This window comes from Orycteropus afer, unplaced genomic scaffold (assembly GCF_000298275.1).
Source record: "Orycteropus afer afer isolate SDZICR_OR568_19922 unplaced genomic scaffold, OryAfe1.0 scaffold00136, whole genome shotgun sequence".
NCBI classification, from domain to species: Eukaryota; Metazoa; Chordata; class Mammalia; order Tubulidentata; family Orycteropodidae; genus Orycteropus; species Orycteropus afer.
The window spans coordinates 1845570-1856356 of NW_006921723.1; the positions used below are offsets into that span (position 1 = coordinate 1845570).

Here is a 10787-nt window from a genome sequence, read left to right on the forward strand (position 1 = left end):
AGCTTTCCTCCCATTTGGGGACCACCGAGGAAGGCTTCTTTTTTGGCCTCATTTGCCTAGACTATTTGCACCCATTTGCTCCCTCTTCATTCATTCATTCATTCATTCAACAATAGACCTTCTCTAGTGTCTCTGCTGCTTGGCCCATGCTGGGTGTGCTGAGATCCCCAAGAGAGGACAGAGTGGACACCTCCTGTCTCATGGGGTCAACACTGGGCCAGAGGGAGGGAGGGGGCTAGGGGACTCAAGGGGTATCAGAGAGGGCTTCCTGGAAGAGGACCATCAGAGCTGGAACCTTGAGGGAAGACACTGGAAGCTGAGGCAACAGTAAATGTGAAGGAAGACCCTGAGGTCATCCTTGGGGACTGTGAGTGGTAGAGGCTGGATGTGGTGGGCGATGAGGTCAACAAAGTGAGCAGGTACAATCCTGTGTGAATTAGAAATTGGATTTTCTTCCTGAGAGGTAGGTAGGACAGAACCCTTGGGGAGTAAGGTCCTGACCCCATGGAGGGGCTGAGTGAAATGGGAGTGGACTGAAGGCTAAGGGGTCAGGCAGGAGGCTGGGGTGGAGGCTGGGCTGTGGGGATGGAGATGGGGATTAACACACAAGGTCATCCTCTAGGAAGGCTGAGAGGCCTGGGTTCTTGTCTACCTCTCTTCTTGGGGCTGGTATAACCTTCCATTGTGCCCATCTGGGGCACAAAATTCTAGTGCCTATAATTTCCCTTCTCCTCTTCCACAGTACATGTTTTTAGCTGGGCCATGAGTGCACAGCTTAGGATTCCATTTCCCAGGCTCCGTTGCAGCTAGGTGTGGCCACATGGTTAAGTCTAGACAATAAGATGTGGAGGAAGTGACATCAGCAGCTGAAATAGAAGGGTGAGCCCCCTCCCTTGCCATCTTGCTCTCCTCTGGCTGGAATGCAGATGCAATGGTGAGTCTCTTGCAGTCATCTTGTGCCATTAGGTTGAAGCAGAGCAACTAGATGGAAGGAGTCTAGGCCCTGGGGACTTTGGCACCACCACAGATGTCAATGAGGAGGTTATTGTGGGGTGGGGGATAAGCATTCATTTTACTGCAGCTATAGGAGCTCCTCCTCCTCATCCTTGGCCCCCACTCACCTCGTTGGACTGGCGGATGGTCCTAAGTGGGATCCACACAGTACCCACCATCGTGTCCCAGATGAGCCCCTTATTCCACACCTCCACGGTCAGCCCCAAGTCCAGGCGGTTAATCTCACTGTGGAGAGAGGGGAAGAAAATTGAGGGACAAAAGTGAGGGAAAGAAGGCTCAGAGAAGTCAGTTCACTCACCTGAGGACAAACAGCAGACTGGAATCCACAAGGAGATGAAACAAGATAACACAGTGGTCTTCATTTCACAGAGAGGAAACTGAGACCCAGAGGGAGAAGTTACTAGCTCAGTGTCTCACAGCAGAACCAGGATGTCACATGTCTCCTGCACTCCCAATTCACCTGGCCCTTCCTTGTACACTCAGACCTGGCAATGCTGGGTTAGCAGGCAAGAGACTCAAAAATTTTCCATGGCTTCCTATTCCTCCAGGGTAAGGACATTCGGGGTACCTCCGTATTTCACAGTGTTGTCTCCCTCCAATCAAATGAAGATACCCTCTTGCATATGCATGATCCCACCTCCAGCCACTTTCCCTACAGGATCTAACCCAGAAATCTGCCAATTTGGATGGAAAATTTAACATCTGATTCACTGGCTGAATCAATCTATCAAAGATTTATCCTGAAGACCGTCTTATTTAAATACATCTGTTGACCATGACCTGGCCAGTCAGTAACTGGCTTTCAGTGAGTTGAGGCCATGCTGTCCTCCCCTTCACATCTCCTCTAGAATTGGGAGTTCAGCTCCTTCCTTCTTTCCTGGGATGTTCCTCTACCCTAGGACACCAACTCTAGGACCTCTAGTAGCCTCCACCACGACCATCCCCAGCCAGGCCCCACCCAAGGAACACCCCAGAGGTTAAGGATGCCTGAGTTCAAATCCCAGACATGCCACTTATAGGCAGTGTGACATAGAGCAGGTGGCTCTGCCTCTCTGAGCTCCTGTTTCCTCATCTGTAAAATGGGGATTATGATAGCAACCCTCTCGCAGTGTTGTGGGCAGAGCTGAATCAATCAGTATATGCAAAGCATTGGAACAGGACCTGGCACAAGTCATTCTCCGTCATCAATGTACATGGGGCGCAAGGTTGTTTTGTGAGTAGGGAGTATGAGATTCTGGGGGCTCTAGGCTGGGGCAAGAGTCCAGGTCATTCATTCATTCAGTGATTAGACAAATCCTTATTGAGACAAATCCAGTAAAGGCTCAGGGTGCCCTTATTGAATCCTGGCCATTGTGTGCCAGGCCCTGTGCTTGGGAATGGGGTCACAGCAGGGACTGAGACATACCTGACTCTACTCTCCTGGAACTCAGAGTCCAGTGGTGGAGATGGAGTACAGAAATGTGTGTCCACAAATCACACAAATGGGCTCAAATGACAAATGGTGGCAAGGCCTGGGAAGGACTGGGTGCTTTGAAATCACAGTTTGGGGGTGGGTTCAGGGAGGGCTTCCTTGAGGAGGTGTCAGAAGCTGAGACCCAAGGACAAGAACGAGCCAGCTGGGGAGCCAGACAAGCATGTGAAAAGGCCCTGGGGCAGAAGGGTTGGGCAAGTTGGAGGGCAGTACAGAGGTGGTTGGGACTGGGCCAACGAGGGAGGACACTGTGGAGGGAGATACTGGCAGGAGGGAGATTACAGAGGCCGTGGGAGGAGAGCTGGTTTTATTCTGAGGTCCACGGACAAGTTTGGTACCCAGGAGCGACAGGATGTGATTTGCAGTTTTAAAAATATCCTCCTGGCTGCCTGGCAGAGAACAGATTGCGGGAGGTGGTTGGCACAGGAGGCCTGGAGGGAGGTGAGGTGGCAGCAGGGACTTGGCTGGTGGCCGTGGAGAAGGGGGAAGCGGTTGGGTTCGGTGCAGAGGGAGGGGAGCCCCAGATGATCCGGAGGATCCAGGCCTGCCCAGCAGACTCACAACATGAAGTCCTGCTCCCAGCTGGGCTGGCTGCCCCGGACAGCGATGGTGGTACTCTTGACATTCTGCACCTTCAAGGTCACGTACGTGTTGAGTTTCTCTGTGGCAGCGAGAGCAGGGTCAGAGACAGTACAGAGCTCAGGGACCCTCGGATGCCCCTCCCCAAGCTCTACACGACCCCACAAGGTTCCCACATGCTCCATGGGCTCAGAGCACATGGAGATATGTCAACCAAAACAGCACGGCTCTGTGCCCCTCACCCTCAGGCCACCCCCAGTCCCCCTCAGAGCTCCCAAGCACAAGGGATAGGCTAAGGTGCAGGAAAGAATGCTTAACCCCACTGTTTGGAAATGCCATTGTCCAATGGCCTTGGTTTTCAGCTGGAAAATGGAGGCCCCAGAAAGGGGAACAAAATTGACCCATCTGGCCCTCACTTTTCCCATCTGTAGCCATGATGGAAGAGTACATGCCCCGCCTCTCAGGATCCTGAGAAGAGCCATGGGCTGAAGGTCTCCTGGGGGGACTTTGAGGAAGCTTCCACACTCTGTGGGGAGGAGAACCCAGGCCTAGATCTGTCCCTCCCCCTGTTTAACCCTTCAGTATCCCCTCTGATGTTCAGCAGGCATAAAACCCAAATCCCCCATCACTAGCTCAGATCCCCTCCCAGATTCTCCAAAAGACAGACAGCACAGGACAGGGCAGCAAGTAAGGTCACTTACCTTGGGCACCATCAAACTTGGCTTTTTTGACTGTGGAGAAAGACAGAGACAGGGAAGGGCAGGGGGAAGAGGTGAAGGGCAGAGAGAGAGAGAGATGCAGAGAAACACATCAAAACAGAGACATAATGAAAGAGACAGAGATAGGAAGGGGGAGAGAGGCAGGGATATAGAGGGGTAGACAGAGACAGCACAAGAAAGACATCACAAGGGACACAGAGGCCAGAGGCATCCAGAGAAAGAGACAGAGAGAAGAGAGAGGCAAAGAGAGAGCTCACAAAGAGACAGGTAAAGAGATAAAACAGAGAAAGAGAGACCAAACAGAGAAATCAAGGTAAAGACAGAGGCCAATTCAGAAACAGAGGCAAAGAGACAAGGAGAGGAGGAGAGTTAAGGAGAGGAGGGAGGCAGGGATGCGAGGGAGAGAGAGAAAAGCCATCAGAGAGTTTAGCACAGGCAGATCCGGGAAGTGGAAGGAAATGTGGGTGCTGGGGTCATCCTCCCTCTCCACCACCCTCGCCTATCCCCATCAAATCCCCCTAAAACCCCCTTCCCCAGCTGTACCTCCACTCAAAATTGAGTAAGATTCAGAAGAAGGAGTTGGGACAGGAGAAGCTTCCCATAGGAAGTCCTCCAGGATTGCCAGAGAAGGGAGGAAAATTAAGAAGGAGGAGGAAGGAGGTGGAAGAGATGACCCCATGGCCCTATCAGACCAGAGAGACCTTTCCCTAGGAGCCCAGCTCAGTCTGTCCTTCTACCAAACCCTCCCAGGTTTGGGGATCCAAGACTTAAAAAGGGGGCTGGGTGAAGTGGGACAGAACAGTCTGGAGAGCTGACTCCAATAATGCACAGGAGATATGTCCATCCATACTGGAAGGTCACGAGAGATCATCTGGCCTCGTTTGCTTATGGAAGGTGTAACCCAAATCTATTCAGGGCCCCATGTGGTCCAGTACCTTCACATTACACAAGATCCACAGCCCCAAGGGATTAAAAGCAATCCCAAACTTGACTGGCTTTTCCCTCACTTTCAATATCCTGGAACCCTGAGGCTTTCAGCAACATCTTTCTCCACCACTACTCCAAACCCGCCCCCAAACCACACCTACGCCACTCTTCTATAGCTTTCCTCTTTTTCCTGCTGCCTTTCTTCCTTGCAAATTAAATTTGTGTTTGTGTAAGCAAAACATGACCACTTTAACCAAAAACCAAACCAATGGCCATCAGGTTGATCCAGACGCCTGGAAATCCCATCTATGTCAGAGAAGAACTGCCCTCTATAGGGCTTTAAAACCAAAAAAAAAAAACCAAACTCACTGCCATGGAGTCGGTTCCTACTCACGTTGTTGTTATGTGCCGTTGAGTCGCACCCGACTCATAACAACCCCTCCTTGGTGGGGTGGTATCACTAAGGAAGTAGATTGCCCAAGCTGCCTTCCGAGGAGTGGCTGGTGGGTTTGAACTGCCAGCCTTCTGGTTAGCAGCCAAGTGCCTTAGGCCCTACGCCACCAGAGCTCCCATAGGGTTTTTAGTGGCTGGTTTTTTTAGAAGCAGATCACCAGGCTTTCCTTCTGAAGCTCCTCTGGGCGGACTCACACCCCCAACTTCTCAGTCAGCAGCCTAGTGTGTTAACCATTTGCACCACCCAGAGACTACTTCAACCATTTTACAAAATCCAAAATAGGGGCCTACCTCAGACCACCAAAATAAAGCGAAGTGCAATAAAACGAGGTGTGCCTGTATACAATGAAAACAAGGCCCTTTCTGCCCCAGCCCTCACTCTCCCTCCCAGATGCCAGCAATGAGTCCTTCTGGAGAGATTCACGCACCTACAATCATGTGTTCATGCACATTATTTGATTTCCCACGCAAGCCAGCCTTCTGCACCCTCTGTTCGGAGCCTTCATGTTTTTCAGAATATCTTCAAGGTGTATGCAAGGAAGGTGGAGCCTAGATTTCTAGAAAGGGAATTTGTGTCTATTCTTTCTTCTCTTCTGAGAGTCAAGTTCAGCCTTTTCCTGGGTGGCTGTAGCAACCTCCCATCTCTGATTTATATCTCTGTCCCCATCACTTGAACTTCCCTCACAAAAGCCATTGAATAGAGTCTGTGAAGCAAGAATTCCCATTGAGGTGGGAGACATGGGGCAGCTTCAAACACATGTCAGTAAAGACTGTTTGTTCCCATTGCAGACAGACGGGGATGGTCGCCCAGAGGCATCAGCAAGCTCCCAAAGTTACAGAGCTTCTTCCTATGCCAGTGCCCCCGCATTGAAAAAGAAAAAAAAAAGCCCACCCAGATTTTAGATGAAAATGAATTAGGCATTCTTCCCACCACACAGTTGCCCGCTTGGGCTTGGGTTTGGGAGGTGGGTGTGGATGGAACCCTTGGCTGGGAGTCAGGAGAGCTGAGCACTGGTTCGGAGCTAGTTCAAATCCTGATACTGTGTGACCTTGGGCAAATTAATCTCCCTCTCTGAACCTCCACCTATGTCTTATTCTGTCTCTGACTCACTCAGTTTCTTCCTGTCTTTTCTGGATTTTTCTCTCTCTGTCTCTTGCTCTTTGTGTCTCTCTCTCCCACACCCCAAATCAGTCTCTGTGGTCTGTCCTCATCTTCTCACTTTAGGCACTTGAAAGCACACTCAGCCCTGCCCCTCAAGTTCCTCTCACCCACCCTCAGTCCACACAGCCCATGGGGAGCTCATCCTCCCAGCCCCTCATCACTGGGCCAGGATCCCAGGGTCTGGGGCACTCTGGATACCTCCTCTGGCCCTGGAGGGGGAGGGGAGGGGAGTGTGTGTGTGGCGCCCTCATGTGGGGGCGTGGGATGAGGGATCCTTTGCCTGGGTCTCCCCCTTCCCAGCCTCTAGATGTGCTTAGCAGGAGCATCAGGCCCTCTCTAGAGGAAGGCCATTTTGCAGATTGGATCTGAAGGACTGGAGAGAGGGGAGATAGAGTGGGAGGAGAGGAAGGGTCAGGGCAGAGAGAGACTGATATACACAGGGAGAGAGGAAAAGGACAAGAGGAAGAAAAAGGGGAGGGAATAAGAGAGTAAGAGACAGACACTGAGACAGGGACAGCGAGAGGAAAGAGAGGGGGATTCCCACTAGGGAAGGCAAACCTGGGAGAGTTCATGGAAGAAAGTGAAGGGTCCTGGGAGTGAACAGGTGCCAGACCCCCACTTCAGGTCAGATCAGGAGTGATGGGGCTGGGCGGGGCTGGCCTGGGCGCCTGCCTTGCAGCTGCTGTAGACCCAGTGCCCCGTTTAACAGCCCAGGCCCTGGGGCTCAGAGGGAAGGCCCCTAGCCCTAGGTGTGTCCTCTCCTCTCAGGGTCTCACCCTGCCTCTCTCCCCCTCCTCTGTGTTCTGTGTCTCTCTTCCTCGCCTTCTCCCACATCTCCCTGTTCCTCCATCTCTCTTGGTCCTCCCTAGGTCTCTCTCCCTCTCCTCCTCCCCACATTAGTCTTGGCCCAAGACCTTCAGCTCCCCTCTGCTTCTCCGGGAAGGGGGATCATCAGGTGAGGGATTTGTGGAAGGCTCCATCCTAGAACTAAGGCCAAGGCTCAATACCTCAGTCTCCTTCAGAGGGTTGTTGTTGTTGTTCTTATGTGCCCTTGAGTCGGACCCGACTCATAGCGACCTCTCCTTGGGTTTCCGAGGCAGTATCACTACTGAAGTAGATTGCCCCATCTCCCTTCCGAGGAGTGGCTGATGGGTTTGAACCGCCAGCCTTCTGGTTAGCGGTCAAGTGCCTTAGGCACCAAGCTACCAGAGCTCCTCTTCAGAGGGTAGGGGGAGGATATTAATATCTGTGTACAGCTGGGGGGCCTGTGCAGCTGGTGGAGAGACAAGGGGTGACAGTTCAGAGAGGGGAGGGGAACCAAGGAAGGGACCTCACAGTTGGGAGGTGGACTGGAGAGGGTGGGTCCTGGTGAGGGGATGGGATTCAGCAAAGAGGAGGGGCTCAGAGTGGGAAGGTGGACTCAGGAGGTCTGGGAAGGGGGCGTAGAAAAGAGATGGGGGGGGGCTAAAGTAAAGGGACTCAGACAAGGGGAGGTCGGGGGAAGAAAGGCTCCAGAGAGCCAGAGGAGGCTTATAATGGGGGAGGGGATGGCGAAGGGGGAGGGGACCAGGGAAGGGGGAGGGGAAACTGAAGGGCGCCAGGTCTCATGGGAGGAGGGGACTTGGAGGAAGGAGGGGGCCCAGGATGGGGCTGAATGGGGCTCAGAGAAGAAACCGAATCCCCTTCTCGGTCTTCTCAGGTCTGTAAACGCCCCAGTCATCCAGTCATCATCACCTTCATCACCGTCATCGTCACATTCCGCTCCGCCCCCGCCCCTTCCAGTTGCAGTATCGGGGTCACCGGGGCGGAAGTGCCTCCACCGTCCCCCGCAGGCTTCCAGTCACACGCGCCAGACTATTTATAACGTGGGCGCAGCGGGCCTGGGTGACGCGACGGCGCGTGGGGGGGGGCCGGGGAGTGACCGAGGCGGGGCGGGGGAGGGGCGTCCCCGGGGCTCACGCGGACACACACACACCCATCAGGAAATCCAGAGGCGGGCGCGGGGGACGGGGGCGGGCAGGCATTGCGTGACCCCAAAGGCGCTATCTCGTGCTGGGCCTCCGTTTCCTCACCTAGGAAATGGGGCAAGTTAGCCCTGGCTAGTCTCACCTCCTCCTCCTCCTCTTCCCCTCCCCTCCTCTTCCATTCTTTCCTCTTCTTCATCAATATTATTACTTTTGTTACTGTTATTATTTTCACTATTAATATCATTATTATCACAATTACTGTTATCATTAACATTTTTCTCATTTGACCTGAACGACCCTGGATTCTAATAGAGGGACCCTCTTGTCTTGAGGCACCTTGTCCTTGTTCTGCCTTTTTTTTGGGGGGGGGGGCATCGACTATCAAGGGAAGAAAGCCCACCCACCGGACCTGCTCACTGGGAATGTTAGAACATACCGGAAGGCCTTCATCAAATCAACATGGCCTTGGCATTGGGGGTGGGGCGGCATAGAGAATCCAGAAATAGATTCTAGGATATCTGAGCGTTCCATATGTGACGCCGTTGGCGGACCTTTCAGCGGGAGACGGATGGATTTGTTTATGAAGGACCTTGGCCCGTCTGGCTTTGCATCTGGGAGAACAAACGTAGCAAGCCTCTTATCCTTGGGTGTAAAAATAATAGCACAAGAACCTGGAGCTCCAGGGTATATAAGGGTTTTCCGTCAGCGTTGTAAACTATGTGGTACCTAGAACAAGGCCTGGCATACAGTAGGCGCTCATTAAATAGTGGTTCATCAAAGAAATGATGTCATTTTCTCCTCCCAGCAGCCTGCGGGTCGGCGCTAGTAACTCCCGGCCACAAAGGCAGTCTCTGTCCACGGTGCTGAACTTTCGTCCTCTGCCCCAAACCAAACCAAACTCACTGCCGTCAGTCGTCACAGCGACCCCTTCTTGGATTTCCGTGGCAGTATCACTACGGTAGTAAATTGCCCATCTACCTTCTGAGGAGTGGCTGGTGGGTTTGAACTGCCAGGCTTCTGGTTAGCAGTCAAATACCTTAGGCACTATGCTACCAGAGCTCCCCCTCTGCCCCAAATACCTCCAATAAAATTGGCCTCCTGCCCACGACGTGAGGACTCCTCTTACCCTCTGGGTACCCCAGAGCCCTCCTCAGGCCTGAGAACGCAGTGGACACTTAGTACTATGCTATATCTACAGCTTTCCTTCCAGAAAGCTTTTAATACTCATTAATAAAAACACCACCATTGATTTTTAAAGTCTTTGGTGCACATGCTCTGAGGCTTGGCACTGTGCCAAGCCCTTTAAGCATTTCATCATATTGGTAGTTCCAGCAAACCTAGGTAGTGGGCACTTATCATTCTGCCCATTCTGCAGATAGACAAACTGAGGAAGGAAGAAAGTATGAGATTGGCTAGCAAGGGATGGACTTAGGGATTCAAACTCAGGCCTGCTGAACTCAGGATGACCTTACTGACACCTCATAGAGGAATCTCTTTGTATGGGGGAGGAAAGCGAGGGCCATGTTGAGGAAGGGGCTGAGGTTGCAACCCTGAAAATGAATCAGATCTGACTCTGGAGGGCTGGCTCCTATGATGATGTCGAGAGCAAAGCCCCAGATGTGGACCCCAGGTTTTGTGGTATCAGAAGGGGGCAGCAGGGTGCAGAGGGATTTGTGAAGGTTTCCTGAGAGAAGGGCAGGGGAACAGCCATAATGAGGGGAGAATTCATGACATGTCTGTTTCCTGAGTGGATGAAGGAGGAAGATGATTCCTCGATCAAGCATCAGACTCTCTCAAAGGTTCTAGGGGTTCACAGGAGGCTAAGGAATCCTTGGGTGGGCAAATGGTGAGCATGCGAAGTGAAAGGCTAGAGGTCTGAGTCCACCCAGACATGCTCAGAAGAAAGGCCTGGTAATCTACTTCTGAATTAGCCATTAAAAACTCTATGGAGCACAGTTCTACATTGACACACAAGTCAGAATCAACTCAATGACAACTGTTACTGGTTTGAGAGGAGGTTCAATTCTCTCCCCAGAACAGATTGTGCAGTCAGATAGCTCTACCCTTTGCTTTGTGACACCAGGCAATTTGTTGAACCAAAGCTCCCAGGCCTCAGTTTTCATCATCTGTAAAATGGGGCTGCTGGAAAGATTACAGAATGTAATGGCCATACAAGTCCTCAAGACTGCTTGGGAATGCTGGATAAATGGGGGCTTGTCATTGATATTCATTGTGAGGTAAATCACCTGTTATGGATTGAATTGTGTACCTCAAAGGGATATGTGGAAGTCCTAACCTCTGTACCTGGAAATAGTACACTGTTTGGAAATAAAGGTTTTCTTTTGTTATGTTAATTAGGTCATTTAGGAGTCAGGTGGGCCCCAAACCTAATCTCTCCTGAGTGGTGTCTTACAAAAGGAGAAGACAGATACAAACACACACACACAAGTGGCAGAAAGATGCCATGTGAGGACAAAGGTAGATGCATTGTAAGC

General features: G+C 51.9%; 1 protein-coding gene across 1 annotated transcript in view; it reads right to left on the bottom strand.

Moving 5' to 3' along the window:
- UNC13A (unc-13 homolog A) overlaps nucleotides 1-4827 on the bottom strand; it is a 66658-nt gene extending 61831 nt beyond the window's left edge. The window contains exons 1-4 of the mRNA XM_042781591.1: nucleotides 4791-4827; nucleotides 3766-3795; nucleotides 3047-3146; nucleotides 1122-1239 (exon numbers count right to left, since the gene is read on the bottom strand). Coding sequence (XP_042637525.1) covers nucleotides 1122-1239; nucleotides 3047-3146; nucleotides 3766-3795; nucleotides 4791-4827 — 285 coding nt within the window. The remainder of the gene's footprint in view (nucleotides 1-1121; nucleotides 1240-3046; nucleotides 3147-3765; nucleotides 3796-4790) is intronic.
- Between the last annotated feature and the right edge of the window lie 5960 nt (nucleotides 4828-10787).